The sequence below is a fragment of the Gasterosteus aculeatus genome, chromosome 20 (genome assembly GCF_964276395.1).
Source record: "Gasterosteus aculeatus chromosome 20, fGasAcu3.hap1.1, whole genome shotgun sequence".
Lineage (NCBI taxonomy): Eukaryota > Metazoa > Chordata > Actinopteri > Perciformes > Gasterosteidae > Gasterosteus > Gasterosteus aculeatus.
This window is the reverse complement of record NC_135707.1, coordinates 18,926,576-18,947,790: the sequence shown is the minus strand read 5'-3', so window position 1 is coordinate 18,947,790 and position 21,215 is coordinate 18,926,576. Positions and strand designations below refer to the sequence as shown.

At 46.4% G+C, this 21,215-nt stretch overlaps 1 protein-coding gene across 2 annotated transcripts; it reads right to left on the bottom strand.

Moving 5' to 3' along the window:
- Positions 1 to 35: 35 nt before the first annotated feature.
- LOC120810697 (E3 ubiquitin-protein ligase RNF19A-like) lies at positions 36 to 19,683 on the bottom strand. Of its 2 annotated transcripts, XM_040165487.2 has the most exons (11): positions 19,377 to 19,596; positions 18,333 to 18,401; positions 8,447 to 9,421; positions 5,587 to 5,795; positions 4,989 to 5,133; positions 4,669 to 4,831; positions 3,831 to 3,945; positions 3,376 to 3,537; positions 2,833 to 3,046; positions 2,594 to 2,737; positions 36 to 2,403 (listed from the first exon to the last, which is right to left on the bottom strand). In XM_040165487.2, exons 2-11 carry the CDS (start codon positions 18,359 to 18,361, stop codon positions 1,611 to 1,613), a joined length of 2,949 nt encoding a protein of 982 aa, XP_040021421.1. In that variant the 5' UTR covers positions 18,362 to 18,401; positions 19,377 to 19,596; the 3' UTR covers positions 36 to 1,610. The 2 variants fall into 2 exon arrangements, with proteins under 2 accessions (XP_040021421.1, XP_077951727.1); XM_078095601.1 differs by lacking the exon at positions 18,333 to 18,401 and having other exon boundaries at positions 19,377 to 19,683.
- Positions 19,684 to 21,215: the final 1,532 nt, after the last annotated feature.

The following is a 21,215-nucleotide window of genomic DNA, read 5'->3' as shown; positions in this document are numbered from 1 at the left end:
GCATGAACCTGAAAAAAAAAAAAACTCGGGACACATTTCATATAGATTTTTTATTTTTCTGATATGCATATACTAAAGCAAATTACCCAACAAATATACAAATACCTTTCCCCATTCTGCATGAATTACATCTGGGACTGGTGTTCAAATTAGGATCAAGAAACACCAGTTCTGGCGAAGGCCCGAAAAACCAAACCCAATGAGAGGGAAGGAAAAAAATGTCATTTTGCTTTTAATATAGGGGAGGAACCATTGTCGGTGCTCATTCGGTAAGAGACGAAATACCCTTCAGGGTGCTTTCACAGGCTTAGAGGACACGTCTGCTCAGCAGCAGCACCGACTGGCCAAATCAACAAGGAGGGGAACCCCACGTAGCCATGGTAACCCGCGTGGATTGCGGAAGGTCGATGTTAGAAGAAATACAGGTTAACCGGTGCCGAGGCACCTGTACGTTGCGTAGCGTGTAGAAAAACAGCGGCCCATATGTCTGTCGAGTTCTGGGTCTAGTCTTGTCCGCGGTGGACCAAAGGACACGCTGTACTGTGTCCACGGTATAAAATCTAACAAGAGCCTGAGTGCTGTCTTTGGTAGGCAATTGAAAAGTCTTCATTTACCATGTCTACCACAGTATGAATGGTGTGTGTATGTGTGTGTGTCCCTCCTACACAGACGAGACATTTTGCAACCTATTATGAGTCTTGAAGACACAGCGGAGAGAGAGAGAGACAAACGCAGAGAACACAAACAGCTTGTAGAAGGCACCATGAGTTAACGAAGATATCAGAGCCTTCTAGCTCGGCAAGGCCATCAGCCCCAATAAATCACCTTTGAACAGGACAAATCTTTTCTTTTATACAATTTCACAGAATTGAACCAACCCATTGGTTAATTTCTTACTGTAATGACTCAGCATTATCTTTGAAAATCGTGGCCTTCCAGAGACCACTTTCTCAAAATCACGCCCTGCCCCTTAACACATCAGCACACACTTTCCACAGAAACCTGACGAAGACCAGGTTCTCGGAATCCTCTTAGCGTTTGGGGCAACATCCGCCACGGGGGGTAAACTGGTTTCAGCGCTGAAATGACGAGCCCAGGCCTTACAATTATACCTTGGAGCTTCATTTCAAAAGGAACATCTGGGGCGGGAGGGGGGCGTCTAATCATAAATACAGATAAGAATACAAAGGGTCCTCTGTTACTAATATATTGGAGGGGAGAAATAAAAAAGGAAAAAGTGAAGCTGGAACATTAAGGTTCCCACATGGTGTTGCATCCGCGTCGGAGAGCCCAAATAAAAGATCAGATATTAGCAAAAAAAACGGCACAGTGGTTTTGTCTGAACACCCATACCCAAGGACAGGACAACGAGCCAATCAGAGGGCTCTATCCATTACATGTGACAAGTGAGCGAACGAAAGAAAAATAATAATGAGCGTTGGGCGGCACCGGGAGAAGAACACCAGCGTTCACGACCTTAATGCTTCTTAGACACTTCGATTAGTACACAGATGTGTTTTATTCAGGGCACAAAATAGAACGCAGGTGGAACTGGGCTGCAAGCTTACTTCAGCGGAGGAAACATGTGCAGCACTTGAGGCGTTGAAATCTCAGATGTCTGTCTGTATGCAGCAGTTCTTGGGCTGCTGCTGGGTCTGGGGCAGGCGTTGTGCTTGGTGGTTGTCGTTTTCTTTTTGCAGCTCTCTGGTGTTGCTGTGAGAGTCCAGCTCAGCAGGACACACCAGGTTGACATTCTCTGCTGTGATGACACAGAGAGGGGAGAGCTCCGCCCCCTGGCACAGGGAGGAGGTGGTGGGGGAGTAGGGCCCGACGACACCGGCGTGTCCCTGCGAGGAGGACGACGAGGCGGGGCAGCTCTCCAGGCGGTCGTTCTCCACCTCGGGCAGCGGGCTGACGGTGGCAAAGCGAGTGTGGTAGTCGCCCCCCCCCGAGCCGTGGCTGCACGACGTCTTCATACTCTCCAAGTCGGAGCAGCTGAACTCGGAGAAGTGGCTGGAGTGGGAGTCGGCCACAGACGGCAGGCTGCCGCTCAGTGACGGGGAGTCGAACTCAGAGGAGTTGGTGCTGCGCTGCTCCAGCAGCTGGGCGTCCATGTCCTCGCGCGTCTCGTTAATCTTGGTGCCACCGGCGGCGCCTTTCTTGCGCAACTTGCCTATGCTTTTTTTGCCCCCGGAGCTGCAGGAGGAGGAGCAGGACGCCTCTTTGGCCCACTTGGCGGCGAGTCCCTTGCCTTCCGAGGTGGAAGTGCAGCCGGCGGAGGGGCAGGTCCAACCACAGCGGGCGGCGTGGGCACCGTCGTCCATGCTGCTGCTGCCGCTGTGGTGGCGCAGTTTACCGGGTTTGGATTCAATGTCAACCTGGACTTCCATACTGTTACCATCCCTGGAACATGGGAAGAGTGAAGGATGAGAAAGACCAAAAATAACCACAAATAATGTATGTGTGATTCGGGAGCTTCTGGCGACATCACTTAATGCTAAACGCTCTTTTGATAAATACTGGAGTATTTAACCCTTGACACAATTTTAAATTAAAATAAGGTAATGCCCTTCTTTCCTTGCCAAGGACTCACCTGTCGAGGGGCATGTAGGCGTTGAGAATGGATCCAGCCATTGCTTTGGTGCTAGCGTTGTCGCTAATTGTGCCCAGGCTGACGGTGCCAGACTCGCCGCTCAGACTGCAGCGCTCCTTCTGCACATCGGCCTGCACCTCCAGCCTGACAGGTGGGGGTGTGGGGGGGGGGGGGGGGGGGGTGTTGGTGTCAGACAATGCAGGAAAAAGCACAGAGAAGTCAAAAGTGAATTTAGGTACCTGTTTAAGTAGTTGACCATGGCGCTGCCCGACAGGCTGCCAGTGATGCTGGCCCCCGCCAGGGCCGTGGTGGAGGCAGTCTCGCTCAGGTTGTCCCTGATGGCCCCCAGGCGGTCCATGTGGCTGCCGCTGGCACTCAGGCTGCCCGTCAGCCCCCCGACGCTGCCTTCACAGATGCTGGGGTTGTTCCTGGCGTCGGCCACCGACGTGGTATCTGCACAGAAGGTATGAGGCAAAACATTTTAAAAATACAGGGTTCAAAAAACCCGGATTAGGAACAAACACTGCTGTGCCTGAAAAATGAGTGACTGAGGGAATTCAAATGTGCATGATCTCAGTTATTTTTTCTAATAAGCTGAGGGCTTTTTTCTTTCACAGAAGTGGAACAAAGAGAACATTTATCTCGCAAAGAAAGTGTGAAAGAACACTCAAAGTGCAGCAGATTTCATTTATCAGACTCAGTGGTGTTAGTCAGCTGAAGGGACAGTTCTATCGTGAACACTTTGGGGGTGTCAGTGTGGGAGGTGGGACACTGAAACTCACCGGTGGCAGCCGCCCCGCTGCCGACATTCATGTTGTTCTCGTCGTCAAATTCTATGCGGACGCCTTTTCCATTCCCAGCCGAGACGCCGCAGCCTCCACTACGGCACAGCGAGATGGGCACCACGCCGTAGACGTAAGCTAGCATGATGGGAACGCCGACACCTGGGGAGGGGGGTATGTTAGACCAATACATTTCAAATCGAATAACTCAAGAGATTCCTGAAGCTAGCAGCTAATGGAGCTGCTTTCTAAATGTTGCAAGGAATTGTGGGACGGCATCATTTCCGTTCCCTTCAGAAAGTGTATGATGTGCTAAAGCAAGATACCTAAGAATTGAAGCGCCTTTCCTGAGCATTAAGAGAATCCAACTCGCTCCTATCATGGTGGCCACTCACATACGAGCATAGGTCACAGAGATACAGGGAAAAGGAGGAGGAAGTGGACGATAGACTGACCGACAGTGACTGCAGCCACCACTGGAGACACAATGACGGAGAGGGTGACTCCACCGGCGATCACCAGGTTCCTCTTGTGGTTGGAGATATCTTTGCCTTCGTAGCGGTTGTGAATCTGACGGAGAAAAGGGGAGCGATGAGTGGTCCCTCACAACCAGCATCCAAGTTTCTTTGACAAATTTATTTTACATGATCATAGGCTGGAAACAACTGGTCATTCACGTAAAAACAGAAACACCGTCACGCGCTGTAGTCGGCAGGACGGAGCGAGCTCACAACACAGGGAGGCCACAGTATATGAAACAATGGCAGTGAAACCACTTAAAGCACCGCTATGCTAAGCTAGCTGGAAGAGTCGCTAGTTCAACATGACCCGGTGGAATTCTGCCTCCAAGATCAGATCAAATGTGTGTAGTTTTGTGTTTAAAATAACATTAACCACTGCTGTAGTCTGGTCTTGTCAGGGGAAAGGAAACGTTTGTTTGCTCTACTGGCTTCTTCTTGGCAGACTCGAAGGGTGGGGGGATTCCAGAGTCGGAATCACTTTCACATTGGTTGTATTTCAATGACACTCACTCACGCACGCACATGGCAGCCTGCTCATAAGAGACTTGGCTTAAGATAACTAGTATATAACAGATCAGAAAACAAAGTACAGAACACGTGTGCTGCTTTATTACAACATACCGTAGTTATTCATTCAGTCGGTTTCACTGTGATATGGCTGGTTATTTAATGCTTTCATTATCATGCTGTCAATAATCTGCCTCACGCAGGTGGCAAAAGCTCCAACCAGAAAGCGCTACACGTGTTCCAGAGTGCTTCCTGTGAGCCTCACCTTCCTCCCCACATACACCGGGATGCCAATGATCATGGCGGGGATGGCAATGCCCGCAATGAGCGCGATGCCGACGGGGGCTCCCACAAGCGTTCCCAGCTGCCAAAGTATCTTCTTCTTCCTGCTCCACGGCTTTTTCCCCCAGAAAGTACAGCCTGACGGACTGAAATTAAATAGAAAGGGCGGGGGGGTGAGGGGTGAGGGGGGCCCAAGATCCATACAGTAACAGTAAAACCTTTTCCAAAGATAGACCAGCTTCTCTGCCAAAACACAACCAAACCAGCAAATAAAAGGCGCTGCATGTGTGAGGACAAACTGACCTTAGGTAGTGCAGGTCCGAGATCTCCTTCATGCAGAGCCAGCAGAACTCACAGCCGCAGACTGCGCAGGTCATGTGGTTACAGCTGCCGTCGTTCATCTTGATGATGTAAGCGGCACAGCGCGGACACGGCTTGATGTCGTCGGCTGAGGGCAACGGAAAAGACAATATGACTTCAATGGGCATGATACAATATTCCTGACTGCTAGCAGAAAAACAAACTCAGTCAGGTTACTTCCCTAAAACCTCCTCATGGTGTTGAAGGTGCTGCTCTCCACTGTGGCGCAGATCGGCGGTTCAATCCCCAGTTATAATGGTTTGCTTCTAATAACTACGCATGGTGCTGCCCGATATGGCCAGAAATCCATATCCCGGTATTGCTTTTTCAAGTAAACACATTAATTCATTGATCCCGAAAAGGACCGCCGGCTACCCGCACAGCGGTTCGCCGCTTGCCCGGCGATGCCACTGGCCAAAGAGCAACGTCCGTTATTATGGCGTAACACTGGCATGAACGGTACGAATGGTGTGATCAACGGCGTGAGGGATCAGACAAACGTGGGTGGCGTATACAGGGGGAAAGGAAAGCGCAGGCTGACCTGCGGCGCTGCTCTCCTGGCTGTAGCTGAGGGAGGACGAGCGGACCGTCCTCAGCCGGAGGCTCTGCGCTCTCTGCTGTCGCGCCGCGTCACACGTCTGGTTGGGATGCCACAGCTGCTTGCAGTGGTAACAGAACTCTGTGTCGCAGCCCTCCCTGCCGCACATGAGCTTGGGACAGCTGGCGCAGCCGAAAGCAATCACTGCGTACCTGGTGGGAGACAAACCCGGCGTTATCAGGAGTGAACCACGGCACCGTGACCTCGCAGAATCCGCTGTGTCTGAATGCACCGAGGTCACGGGAAAGAATGTTGGTGTATGCAAGTGCACATGAAAAACAATAATGCACGCAAGCCGCTAAATGTGAGTCACAAGCAAGTGTGTGCATAAGAGTATGAGCATGTATACCAGTAAAAATCTATGCATAGCAAATAAAAACGGTGCAGACTAAACTAAATCAGAAAAGAGTCAATGCAGCGCTGTGTTCATTTGAGAAATGCTTCGAATGCGTTTGAAAAACTAATTTTGTTAATTTTGTTTTGCCGTGTCTGGTCACAAAAAACAATGTGCTTGTATAAAACATATGTAATCTAGTTCTAAACAGGACATTTTAAGACTGCTATTGCATATTGGTTCACATCATAAGAGGCACCGCGAGCCAACAGACTGACACAACACCACGTGTGATGATTTCAGCAGACACCGGGAAAAGACCATTCAAAACATATGTCCATCTGCTCAAAGGGCACAGCTGCAGAATACTTGATAGTCGACGTCGTGGGGGAAACCCCAGAGCGGGTGACGTAGATGTATCCAACTGGGGCCTTGCCCCCCCCCCCCGTCACCGCTCTGACTGAACTAAGATTAAGTTTCAATCACAGAGCCTGGGAGACTTCTTCCGCTAAGGATCGCTTTACTCTGCTGAGGGATTGAGTCTAGAATGCACCCGGGCAGAGAAGAAGAGTACAGGCGTGTCAATCGCGTGTCAACCAGCAGCACTAAACGCTACGCAGACCCGGGGGCTGCAGAGGACGGGTCAGATGTTGGGGCCTGAGAAGATCGTGGCCTTGAAGCTGCAACGCGCCCACTGGTGGAGTGTACCCACCCGAGTGTGTGCGTGCATGCATGTGTCTAGATTGTTGTCGTCGCCCCCCCCCTATATAATGGAAGAGGAAATATTATTATTATTATGTATAATGCCATAAGAGCAGATCTACTTGAGCACAGATATTTAGTATATGGTAGTACATGGGCCAATCTTAACCATATCATGAGAGATAGATTCAAGATTATATTTTAGGAACAGATGAGACAATGTGCAGGAGTTCACAATATAGATTCTACAGCCGACTGTGTGACAGCTATCTTCTCCTTTAATACTTGAACACCTAGAACAATACGGATAGGTTTATCCAGATGAAGGCCAGTACACAGGATGATTTCAGCCTCTGCCTCATTTTGAGCCAGGAAACACTTTCTGTATATCTCGGTTATATTGGAATTCCTCATATATTTAGTGTATTATTCCAATACTGACCTGGCCAGTAGACCTGCTCTCACTCCAAGCAGAGTGGGCTAATCGAAGGATAAAGAATATTATTTTATGCTACAGGTATTTCCACTTTTTGCGCCTCTCACATTTTCATCAATCTATTTGTGTCTTTTCTGGTCAAGGTTACAAACAGGACATCCAACAAACAGCTCCAGCTGCCAGTATTCAAGGTCACTATGGCGACATGAAGAAAAGGTACAAACAGTACTTTGAGAAAGTCTGATGGGATTGAAACAATTCCTGGAAGAAAAGGAAATGGCTGTGAGAGACAGAGACAGATATATACAGAGAGAGGGACAAAGGGAGGGAGAGACACACAAAGGTGGAGAGAGAGAGAGAGAGAGAGAGAGATTTAAACATGATAGAGATGGCTCTATCTAGAGGGTTCTGATTCGACCGAATAAGTCAGTCTGTATCTCTGGTTGACGCCACAACGAGACCTCAATGGTTCATGCTTACACGCTTCTAGGTTCCAGCAGCTTACAACTTTATCCTGAAATATTCTTACACGTGTCTGTGCCATCTAGAAGCATCTCAAATAAAATGTGGACCATACTGCGAGCCTCTGCAGATGGTGCGTGAGCTCCGAACGTGGCGAAGGCGTTAACACTCTCATCTTATCCCCCAAACCGCTAGAGGAACAAATAAGAAAATGTGTGTAGTCCACATACATGCCCATAGTATGTAGGCGTAAAAATCAAACACTGTAAACCAACGTCCAATAAGACCAGAAGGGATGTAACTAACTGTAAACTCCTACTCATGGAGTTCTTGAATTGGCCCTATACATCCCGAGACATAATGCTCTCATCACCGAATACATTGCGCATTTTAAGTTTGAAAAAGTCGGAGGTGCACGACAGGGCGTTGCATTATGTAATTTTCTGGCATATGCCTCGAGCCGGCTTCACTGCAGCGAGTTTTATCTAAGCGTACCTGCTGTGAGTGAAGTAGATTTGACTGAGTGGCAGTCACCTTTGGGCCCTGGACAAAGTCCCAGTGCGGTGGTTATACACAGAAACCGTTAAGCAGTACTGGATCATGGGGATTGTAGCCAAGATTAAAGCTTCCAAGGCTGTGAGGCATGCATACATTTGTTCATAATGAGTGCACAATATTCCTGTTGGAAGTTGCTCCAGTGCGGCCCCCTTAAGGGGGTAGCCTTTGTTGTAAACAGGTTTAAGTAAAAATTGTACCGACTTCCTGGCTGAATGCGTTTTATTATGCTAGGGGGCATACTTTATAGAGCATCCTTAACTAAGTTAATGGACCAGGTCTCTCTGCTCATTGGATGTAGCTTCACTTCTTACCCACAATCCGGCGCGGGGCACCAGCGGCAGTCAGGGTCGGCAACCAGCCACCTCCTAAGCATGAACTCCTCGTACTTGTCCATGAGCGCCCGTTCGCCCAGGATCATGCGGATGTCGTGCGGGTTGTAGCGCTCAGAGCACTCGGGGCAGCTGATGTTGACGCGCGACTCAGAGATCTCAATGCGCAGGTACTGCCGCAGACAGTCGATGCAGGAGCGGTGGTGACAGGTCATGATGTCTGGGAAGCTCTCCCTGGAGTGGCGCAGAAGGCACAGCGGGCACTCTAGCAGCTCTCCCACCGCCACGACCCCCAGCCTGGAGGAGGAGGAGGAGGAAGGCCCAGAGGCAGATGAGGTGGAGACGACAGCAGCAGCAGAGGCAGCGCCGTTCCCAGCCACGGAGAAGAAGGCAGAGTTCTTGTCGTTACACATCTCAGAGTGGATGCTCTCGATGATGGCAATGCCATCCACCCCTACCAGCCCCAAAGGTCCAGGGAGCTGGAGCTCTCTGGACCTTGGGCGCGCCGATTTGGACTCACGACCTCTCCGCCTGAAGAAAGAGGCCAGGGACAGGCGCCTCTTCTTCGGGGCCTTCTTCACAGAGGGCAGGGAGATGGAAGACGCAGTGGACTGCAGGTCCCGATCGGAGCCAGTCACCTCGCCTCCCAGCGGCCGGTGCTTCTGCAGGCTCATCTCTGGGGGGGGAGGGGAGGGGTGTGCCAGCGGGGAGCCGGGGCTGGGTAGCCTTTCCCTTGCATGTGCAGGGAGGTCCGGGAGCGGGATGGGGCTTGGGGAAGGGGTGAGGTGGTGGACGGGGGAGGGGGAAGGCGTTCCAGGGTAGGGGGACAGGGCTCCGGAGGGCCCGTCTGCACTTAAGACATGGTGGCTTCTCCTAATCAACCTCGAGGTCAAATCTAACAGCCGGATTTTGGCGGAGGGGTGGGGGTCACCGACGGCAAAACTGATGCAACAGAACCTGGAGAGAGCAAAAGAGAAGGGAGACGTGGAAGAGGACATTTTAATATATGTTCATTCAATCACCTTTATCAGTGTAAATACAGAGGTCAGCTTCTTTGGATTTTCTTTTCAAAGTTTACACAATACAAGAAATGATCAGTTAGCATCTCTGAGAAGAAACATTTTTAATTACGCTTTTCTTTCAACAAATATTCCGAAGCCAATTCATTTCATCCTTCATAAGATTTTAGAGGTTGACCGCTTTTCTGCCTGGTTGATAATTGACTGTTGACCATATTGGAAGCATTGTTTTTTCAAACAACAAATCACTTAAATAAATTGAAAGAATATGCAGCTCAGCGCTTTATCTGGAGCTCCGTAGTTTTGCTCACGGTCTCTTTCACAGCGCCATGTGGCATGTCAGATTGACACAGGTTATGGTCAGGCTGTCCTCTGCTGATAGCAGCAAACAGGAGGAAGTGGGAGATAATGCACGGCCGAGGGTTGGCCCGTTTCTCACGAGGCAGCATTACAAAGACAGCTGTACGGCAAACACCTCTTTGTGTCGTATGGATACTCCAGGTGACATAAAAAGGACATTAACAAGTCACAAGCCGAAGGGTATCAGCTCGAAAACTACACTAAATTAACATGTTGGATTCCTTACAGATCTACTACAAAAAATATAATCTCACGATCATCATTTCACAATTTCCTGGATGACACCGAATGAAACTTATCTAACATGATGCATGTTTGACCACACGCGCACGCATATAATATACGCAGATAATATCAGTAAAGATGGCTTTTGGGACCGATCTGATTAGCACTTCCTGCTCGCTGTACATTTCACACGTTTTGAGTGTGAGATGAACAGAGCAAAAGACGAGGGACTGTAAAGTATAACAGTGCTCAACTGTAGGAGGCCAAAGAAGCTCCAGGCCAGAACAAATGACTGCGTTTGGGAGGTCTATGCATGCATGCATGCATGCATGCTCTGTTTGCATCGTCTGCTTGTTCAAAATGTGCCCAAGAGGAAAAGACCAATCATGCACAGTAGCAGCTTATCCTACAGTTGTAGAACAAACATAGCGGACTGCTTCACCACGGCTTCATCTGTGGCGAGTCAACTCACAAAAGAACGGATGTCTAGGTCTCTCTAACTTTGACCCGGCTTTCCACGAAACTATAGGGGAGTCATTACATCAAGAATGGCCACAGGTCAGATTGAATTAACTTTTTGACTTTCTGTGTCAAACTGTTATCTAGGTATGTTATTCTCCTTAGGGTTACACATGCGAAATGTGTCTGGTATGGGATTGTTTACAATAGATTCCGAAAAAAATGAATTAGACAATAAGTATAGTAAGTCCGTCCAGAATACACACACACAAAGCGTTACAGCAGAGCACAACTGTTTTGGCTACAGATCCGTCGGATACACAACGGCTTGTAAAAGTTGGATTCTTTGTAGCAAAATTAGCATCCCCCTCAGAGGATGATCAGCCTCGATGTGAAATGTATAATGTTGGATTACTTTTACTAAATTTGTGGGCTTCTCAGGATTTGGAGGTAATGGGATTGGCTGATATCTAAAAACAAAACAAACATTTGGACGTAGATAAACACGGCCAGGGTGGAAGCCTTAGAGTATCAATGGGCTTCAGAGGCTACAACCTCTACAAATCAACAAAGCTGTGTGAAACCGTGTTTATAGGATCATCACAAACAGGACGGGAAACCTGCATAAATAGTTCTGGGAGTGATTGACGAGGTTTGTCCCACGGTTTTCCTCGATCACAGACTTCTCCTCACCAGGGGCTCTACATCTGTGCTGTGCTTCCTGTTTGTGGGGAGTGGTGATGGGATGTAGAGGAAGGGTGTCTGTTATTTTAAGGGAGAGTGTTACTACCCACAAATCCAGCTTGCTCACTGGGTGTCCATGCTCATGTGTGTGTTTATCGCTGCCTCTGGTTACACCCTGGCAAGCGGCCATGCAGGGGTTAGACACACAGAGTGGTGCCAACCAACCCACACACACACACACCCCCACACCATAATCTACGCACACGGGCGGGGGCCTGGGGAGCATGAACCCTCACTCCTTCTGTAAAAGGTGCATCATACTTTATAATTATTTACTGTTTCTGCAATTGAGCAACCTCAACAGTCAGTCAATCTGCACTGCTGAACCAAAGAGCGCAAAACCAGCACGGAGCGCAGCACCTCTACGGCTACAGCAGAGCCCCGCTGTGCTTTTCCTCCTCGCTCTAGTGTGGGTTTTAGAAGAGGACGTCGGTTGTGCACTACCAGCGTTTCGGTCACCCTCTTGTTTTGTTTTTGAATCCGGTGAATGGAAGTTCCCATTATTGGACAGTGGGGGAGTTGATTAGAAACAGTGCATCCACAGCAGCCCCGCCTTAAAGCATACGCGGAGTCATGGTCCATCTGCTAAATGAACAGCATCATATTCTTATGACACATAAGAATTCCATTTTAAGACATCCATTCATTTCACTTTTCCAAACCAGAGGTTCTCCCCTGTGTTGAATATGTTTAACACATATTCTTCCTAAAGCATATACAAAAGCCCCTTTATCAATCGCCCGCAGTACAAACAGTGATCCATAGAGCAGCGTATAGACCGGGTGTGACAAAAAGGTCATGTTTTTGACAACAAAGAACCAAGATGCAAAAAAAAAAAAGAGAAAAAAAAAAAAAGGCACAGAAAGCAGCAAAAGAAGGTTAAGAAATCCAGTGGAAAGGTCCTCCTGCAGATGCATTGTACTGACAGTGAGATATAAGTGTGCAACATGTAGTAATCATCCGTGTGAAAGGATTAGGATTTCCATTCAAGAGTGAAGAGACGACCACAGGGCAGGTGCTTCGTCGTGACCTCAACGTCCGTCACAAGGCTACACCTACAATCAGCCATGGGGTGACCACCCGGGCTTATCGCTGCTGAGCAGATGGCTGTGTGGGGGGAGAGGACTGATGATGCAGGTGGACCGGGCCCAGCTGTCTCATCTCAAAGAACCCGGCCGTGTCCCACTGACTAAATGAAACACTTACGTCAGCTCATGGCAGCAGGCTTTCTCGTAAAGTGCCGATTTAAGAACGTTAACTGGATCCAAATTCACACTGTACACGGTGGAACAGGGAGGGAGCGAGAGCAAAGAGGCAGGAAGTGGAGGGGAAGGAATGAAGAGGACTGAAAGAAAAAAAAGGTACAATCAGGATAAACGACAAGAAAAAATGAGCTAGCAAGTAAGAAAAGTACTGGAAAAAAACATTTTGGATGGAGGGAGGCGCGAAATTGTGAGAAATTGTTGACTCCCCAGGACATATTGCTGTGACATGGTAGCTCTCCCCTCTTCCGTTAAGTGACACGCAAAATAAAGTGAAATATGAATAAGAAATGAATGAAAAGACAAAAAGGAGAAAATAGAGCTCCTTTCATTGGCCTGACCTAAACAACACATTCTGGTTTGTCCCTTAAGTATTGGCTAGAGACAGAATTGCATACTTATACCTATAGGGATTATAAACAACATTTTAGCTCAAAAGAGGTGATTACGTGCTGAGGGAAGGCTTGAGATCAGTTTTCACTTTAGGTTGACAGATTTGACGCCGGGAGCCAGACTTACCCTGGTTAGGAGTCACGGCTTGGGCATGGGGACACACCTGGCCACCCAAAGTGTTATGCAGCAACAATGAGAGATTAGTGGTGGACAGACACACGTGGACAGTACAGTAAATGCATGCACAGACATGCGTGACTTCCTGGACCAGATTTAAATGCCATTATCATTTTAAACAAATGCATGGAACTAAAGTCCTCTACTCAACAATCCGATGGCTTTTAAATCAGAGTGCGTTACAAACACAGAAATGGTAAATACAGATTTTTCTATAAACAAACTGTTGACAAACTGTCCTTTGTTGTTGTAAAATAATGTTTAAAAAGGGGGTTATAGAAAATCCAGTGACGTTCTTTGGAGCAAACCATTTTGTTTTGGAAAAACTATCAAATATATCATCACATTAGAAGTAAAAGGTGGGATCGCTGCGTAGAAAGCACTCTGTTAACTTTAACCTTGATCACGTGTAACCGGTTATTTTAATAACATGCTATTTCAGCAGCCAAGAAGCTCTTACGATTTGCTCATATCTTGCATTGAGTTTGCAGATTTAATAGTTCTACATTCTCGCTTCCCAAGCCGGATAATATGAACGAAAAGATAATTTTTTTACATCCCGTCAAAAAAATACCACTCACATTGCTCCTTTAAGGACAACGGACAAAATGTTTTGGAAATAGCGAGAGGGTGCCAACATGAAACAGTGCTGTGATGACCACAATAACAAAGACAAGGGAAGCCGCGACACACTGACACCACAAAGTTTAAAAGTTGTAAACCTAGGGGAAAACTAAACACTCACAGGTGAGAACATTTTTCATGTTTTATTTGTTGAGTCCCAGAAAATAAAGACCATATACCACGGCAAATAATCACTAACAGGAAAAGAAAATGTAAATAGTGTTGTGAGAATTTCCGCACAACAAACCGAGAAAGCCAACCGATGAGAGCCGGCAGACGAGCTTCCCTTGGGGACACAGTTTATTGGGCATTCCAGAGAGAGGATCCAGTGCTGACCTCAGCTGACCTGCTTCAGCAGCCTGGGAGAGTACAACTCGCACTAAACAAGCCGAGAACCAGGGAACACTCCACTCTAAAATGCACCCGCACAGATTTCCTCTACCAGGGATTTATTGTTTATTGAGTTCTCTAGAGTCACCAACATAAATGTGGAAACATTCAGTTCATGATCACACCTCAAGCTATTTTAAGATGGACGGACGCAATGACTAAGGCTTAAGGTCTCACTGAATTATATTCCAACCACGTTGCCACGCTGGTTAAACATAAGCCTGGTTCTGCAGACTCTCAACGAAAAGATAATTACAAAAGGGCTAACCTCTCATAGCCAAGCCTCGTCACTCCTGGCGAAGCAACAAGGAGAAGACCACCCGTGGTGACTCAACGTAATTTATTGCACGTATTCCACACAGTTGATGATAGCATTCTCTTCCAACAGTGCTGCCTTTCCACTGCTCAACTCGATGTTTTTAGGACCGGGTTGCTTTTCCCAAATTACTTTTCCACTGCGGATAGTGCCCCATCAACGCAGGCAGGATTCTTAGCTTGTCGTCATAGCAGCGCCAAGTAAAAAGCCACGCCATCCTCTTGCTGGATCATTTTTGTTGGTTACTAAACAGAGGAACGCCAGAAACCTTTTATTGGACCCGGTAGGGGGGAGCTAGGAGATGTCTATTTAAAAAGGTTGAATTTGTTCTGTGTCGTGCAAGTGACGACTCAAGGGGAGATTCTTCTTAACCAATGAGTGTTTCGACTCCACCTTTTAGTGCTCACTTGGAACGTTGACAGAGATGAAAGCCAAAGAAACACTTACGATCCACAACAAGAATTCCATTGGCCAAACGGTTCAGCATTAGGGCTGTCAACGAATATTCTATATTCGAAGACAAAGATCATCACAGATCTGGAGAAGCGGTATAGCGATGAAAAGGATGCATTTATGCTGCTTAACAAAGCGAATTATCTGGATCCACGCTTTCATCGCCTCATTCATTTAAAAGAGGAGCAGAGACGGCAGGTGCAGGTGGCTATACTGGGGGAGATGAAACAAGCCAATGTGGCCCGGCAGTGAGGCCGCTACCGGACAACCCCGTGATCAGCCACCCGCTGAGAAAACTGCTTTAACTGCTATGGGGTGTCTCTTCGGAGACACGTGCACAGACAGCCCAGACCAGGACATCGATCTGCTGCTTCGAAAAGAGATCTACAAGAGTCTCCAATACCTGCTCAACAAACTCCTCTTATGTGGTGGAAAACTTTGGGCTCTGGGAGATCATCTGGGGGACCCTCACGTCGCCCAGATGGCAAAGAAATATCTTTCCATCCCCGGATCCTCAGTCCGCTCTGAACGCGTCTTTTCCTCCACTGGGAATATAGTCAATAAAGAGAGATTAGCACTGGCCCCTTCAAATGTGGACTGTCTTGTGTTCTTGGCAAATAACCTGTAAGCCTTCAGGCCTGAGACCCGACAATGACCGTGCACTGAAAGTTCCTGCAATCTGTGACAATGGAATGAATTGTATAACTATGTTTAAACTTAAATAAACTACCTATACAAGTAGTTATGTCTCGTTGTATACATTTTTCCTGTTATTGATGTGCCTTAATGCGCAACCAGATATTTGAATATTCGAACGTCAATTTTGAGCAATTTTAACAGCCCTATTTAGCATACACCTAAGCTTAGCCAAAAAGTTAGGTGTGGTAAATGTGGTCACAGTATTTGTTTGGGGGTCACATGAGTGTCGCAAAGGAAAGCACCAACAAACAGGGGATGAGAGGTACACCGAGGGACAGGCAGAGACCATAGGTTCAGACAGGGACAAGTACGTGGGGAGGTGAAGACCCCTTGGGACAAGAGTGATAGCAAGCAGATAATGACACAGACACATGCAAGTGTGAGCAGTGACAAAAAAAATGCAGCAGCTGAGCTGGTGCATTCAGCCAGTCGGTTTCAGTCCGACTGCATTCCCGGCTGGTCTGTCTCCTGTCTCCTGTGTAAGGCTGCCTCTATGCACATTCCTGTGATTGTTTGGGCTGGTGGGACAGCCACTGCATTACTGAGGCTTCCCACTCCATGATGAACGAGGCACATGGAGCCAACCTGGTGGCAGGCCAGCCGAGCACTGACTGACAGATGTGGGGTGGAAGTCACGGCACTCCTCACAAGTGCGTGGAACAAGCGTTGTGCTCGCTGGCTGTATCTATATGAGGGCCTGAAGACAACACGAGGAGGTGGTCACACATTTGGTTTTGAGTCCAACCCTATGAGATAGGATTGAGGATGGTGCAAACAAGTACCACAACGGCAGCAGCAGGAACAGGGGAGGCATTGTTGAGTGCACAAAGAGGCAAGGCTGGCCGACGGGGAGAAGAACTGCAAAAATAGTTTCCAGCCTCAACAAAGCCAGTACAGTTTGCAGCTGCCCCCCCCTCCCACTACACACAAACTTCACTCAGTGGGGAGGAAATTAGGTAAGCACACTGGCATTTCAGCTCAGCTGAAATGCTAAAAGCTAGGGGAGAGGGAGTGGAATAGAAAGGAACGGACTGGGTGATATATTCCCCTTGGTAAGACTTGCTGGCCTGATACACACTCAACATCCTTTGGGGCCGTGTGAATGAATGACATTCGGTGTGACGGCCGTGTCAAATGTTATGGAAATAAAAACATGCCATTAAAAACCTGACAATGGTTTTTATTACTTCAGTACTCTGTACGACCAATTGACAAGTGTTCATGCAAGTCATGTATGTAAGTGCATAGCAAATAGATTTATTCTGTTGTTTTTTTAATGTCATGACCCGAATAAATGATCAATTCACGGAGTCAACCCTGAAGTCGTCCTCCCCCCGTTAAGCCCAACTTACTATGTATCACAAGGTGATTTCTCCTCTTTGTCTATGAGAAAAAGCCTACTTTTGTCTTGATTTATTCTCTCAGAAAACATAAGTGTTTCCCGTAGGTTTACAGCCTTTGAGATGCACGCTATCTGTCCGCTGGTGGGTGTAGGAAAACATTACTTTATGATCTGAATATCTAGTTAATATCTAATCTAAGTCTTCTTCAATACAGCAGGATGTTCATGTGTGTGTCAAATGATGGTTGATGAAGTAAAACAAACCATAAAGTAGCACATACTAGGGAAGGGCTACTGTGATTAACAGGGTGTCCAGATTCACTAAGTCGTCCTCCGCATTCCAAAGAGCAAACACGGTGACGGCTATATTCCAAGACAGCCAAATCAACTAACTCAAGGCTTCATAAGTCAACAAACCAATGGGTGGCATCACAATGACTGTTCACTTCCTACAGCCAATAGGTCGAACAGTCCCTCAGCCTCACTCGCCACAGGACAAACAAACCAGGCAGTCATCTGTCTCCATTCCTTTTGTCCATCAAATACACATAGAAAACAAATTTGTCCGTTCTTTTCAAGTCTGACAGGGTCAAACTCCAATCCCACTTCATTGCATAAATGATATACATGGAGGCAGAGCACAATGAGGTAGGTGCCTGATCATCCAAGTTGCATAATTGCAGGTCATAATCAATGACAGCACCCTGATGTGACCCAGCTGCCACCACCTAGCAGCTGTGTTTACCACGGCCCTGACAAAACACATAGAGCATACAGGCCAGGTGGTCACGCTGGGCTAATGACCTTTCTTTGGCAGAACACAGGTCTGGACAACATGCTGTTAAGCCATGGGAGGTCTTTGACACCCAACCCAAACACCGATTACTCTGAAGGGCTGCCTCCAGCACACACACACAAAAACATCACAAGTGTGGCCTCATCAGCGTGGCGAGGAGTCCATTGGAAATCGGTACTGCATCCAGCAAAGATGGTTGGGTCAATTCTAATCAGATAGACCACCATCAGTCGGGGTTCCTCTGAAAGACAGATCGCTCTTGTTGCAGAAACAGATGTCCGGTTGACATCAGGAACCATTTGGAGAAACAATTTTTGACCTTCGGCTGTTCATCAATGAAAAACCTTTTATTGTGTAAAAAAATAGGGACAAAAAAATGTCTTTCAATATCAGTTGGTTTTAAAAAAAAGGTACCAGTATATATATATGTATGTATGTATCTACATATAAATATACGTCAATGTGGGAGCTATTATTTAGTTGTTTAATCTTAAATATAGTTTGGTTAATTGGACCACTAATTGGGTAATACTCTGGGCACCTGGAGGTTACTTAAGGGCATAGCCAGGTAGGGACCAGCATGCACCTGGGTGACTAATAGTTACTTACCAGTGAGACAGCGAGGCAGAGCACTGCATAGGAAGGCAGCCATGTTTTATTGTATGTGTTTGGTGGATTCTGTAAATAAATGAGAAACAACAAAAAAAGATCGCCTGGACAATACGCTTTCTTACTGCGTGAAAGGAAACAAAACTAGGTGCAGACGTGGCCCTTTGACGCTAAAAGATTTGTTGGTCCTAAGGACAAATGGCCACTACACATCTATAAATACATGATATACAAAAATCACCATGCTGGTACGGCTGTTTGCTGCAAGTAAGCGGTCTAGTCCTCTGGACTTCAAACCTGCTAATCCATATTTGCGTTGAGTGACTTATATGAACTGAATGGGGATCTCCATCTTTATCTGAAACCAGTAGAAGTGTTAAACTCCCACCAATTTCTCATGAAAGAAAGTAGGGATCAAGCACATAGCTGCCCACCGGAGACATTGGTGAACTCAAACACAAATCCGCGTTTTACATTTCAGTTGACCGTGTCGACAGACACAGCGTTACCGGAGTCTTTATACTTTAGTAACATTACATCATAACATTTGCTCTCCTGCTGCTTTTATCTCGTCATGGCAGCAATTTGAAAAAAATCAGCTTTGTATTTCAAGTTACACGCTGCTGCCGCTGGTTAGAAAAAAAACAACTCGTCCTTATATTTACTAATTATATTAACATTGCCAATCAGCTGTGATGTGATTCCAAATGAAACCAACTGTAAAAATATCAACAGTTGGCGTTGTTTTTCTTTAGGTATCAGTTGTCATACCAACAACGTTACATTAATAGCTACCGTTTGGTTAGCTGGATAACGTCAGCGTTAGTTCATTGTGTTTCATCAGCAGCTGGTACGCGTGTCCAAGGAGCAAAACAGGACACATAACCTCAATAAAATAGAGCCACGAGTCACTAGAAATGTCCTGTGGGTCTCCGAGCTAGCCGTTACCAGAGAGCCAGTCTGCTAACCAACGTAAACTGTGACCAAACACAGCGGCCGTTAGCAGTTGGCTAGCTGGGTTAGCAAGAAACGATGAGAACGTACCGTCTGTTGCGGATGCCACTAGTTCCGCAGACAGTAGCAGAGACGAACGGAAACCTGCTGCCTTCTAAAAATGGTTTCCAGTAAAGGAATCGGTGACTCCGGTGCTGTGGGGTGAATGACTTCCTCGCTGCTACTAGCACTTATTTTTCCTGTCTTCGGTCCCACCTCTCCGCTGCGAACGACGTCGCGTCGGCTCCCACAGAGCTCCCCCTGTTCTTTGAGTTCTCGTCCTGGCTGAGAAATTCAAATCGCATCGCGAGATTTGGAGCGAAGTTTCAAAGGCCTCCCTCCATCCCTTAGCTTGTGCAACATTTTCACCAGAACTCCTTTGTTATGTTAAACTATTATTGTAATACCGTACAATTTCGAATTATCATTATCAATACTTCACGTAAACGTAACCAATCATCTATTTTTTTAAAAGCATCCCCTTATACATTCCGTTACTGTATTAATAACTTTGAGGATGAACATTATTTTATGTATTACAATAAATATGTTGCATGCTGAAGTGAATATATACATTAAAGTTGAGTGCTGAGCTCCCTCGTGTCCCTTACATTACTTGCATAGTTGGAAAATAGCACCTTTTTTCAATAATTCATATACATCAAATATTTGGTTGGTTGGTTGGTTGGTTGATCGGCAAACTGGGCAGCCCAAGGCGGACAAAACTGAGCTACAGTGGATTACATCAAAGTAGAAGTCCCAAAACAGACTGTGGAATTCATATGATTGCAGGAATCGAAGGTAAACTTTTTTTTTTTTTTGAAAGTTACGTTAAGTGTGCAACAAAAACAAGGGTCTTTACATTAACTTATCATCAAACTGTGGAAATAGAAGATTTTACTAGAAATCCTCTGGGAGCCAGAAACTGACAAGAACAATGGGAGTGAAAGCTGCATAATCCTGTGGAATCCCTGCAGAAAGTGGCTTCTGGTCAACCTTTGTAGCACCTTTTGAAATATGTTCCACCTTAAATAAGGGCTGATGTTGAACCTGGGAGGGTTTGTGCTACAGTGTGGAAGAGTCTGCAGCCTCTACAGGGATGGACGCTGTGTTACTATTTTAAATGGTTTGTCGGTCAATTGATACAGTAAAATCAGTAAAGGAAGCATTGGTGATGTGAAAAAGATCCCTTTCCAACCTGAAGGGAGTTTTTCAATCACTCAGTTGGAGACCCATTCCAACCAGAGCTTTCCCTCTTATTTCTGCACAGCCTACTTCCTGTTTTACAGCAGTCTGGAAAAAATAATTAAAACGTGGAAAGTCCACTTTATAAATGTGTGAAAAGAAAACAGGTTTGTTTGCATTTTCTCTGGTGTTCTCAGGTTACAAGTCAATAAGCAGCATGAAGCAAGAAGCAGCTTTTCTTGAAGCCAGTTTGCCTAATGAGCCGGTAGCTAACCAGAGCGCCTTTATCGTCATGAAAAACAAGGATTTGACAGACTTTCTGGAGCACTGCTATATTTCTGATTTTATTAATCACTAGCCATCAAAACATTGTTTTTTTAAATCAGCTGAGGGCAATAATAAATTCAATTACATGTTTTACAATTAAACAATGATAAAATAAACTTATTTCATTTATTTAAAACATGCCATGTAATATAAATGTTTGAGTTTTTTTTAATTATCCCAAATAATAAATTGACAGTAAGCTTCAAAAAATATTACCAGAAGTGTAGTTTTGAAATTTAGAAAAAAAACATGCTTAAAATGTATAGGTTAAAACACTCTAGGCTTAGTTTGTTTCTGTAGCTTTCAGTTAGTCACTTTTCCCATAATACCCAGGCACATCATTGGATGGAGCCACGTTTTTTCCATTAATTAGGTTGT

Bases quoted from the DNA above. Each gene is read 5' to 3' on its own strand.
- LOC120810697 (XM_040165487.2), bottom strand. From the start codon at position 18,361: ATGCAGTGCTCTGCCTCGCTGTCTCACTG. The intron at 4,832-4,988 runs GTCAGTTTGTCC...ATTTAATTTCAG, and splicing joins TCGGACCTGCACTACCTAAG to TCCGTCAGGCTGTACTTTCT. The intron at 3,538-3,830 runs GTCAGTCTATCG...CCCCCTCCCCAG, and splicing joins GGTGGCTGCAGTCACTGTCG to GTGTCGGCGTTCCCATCATG.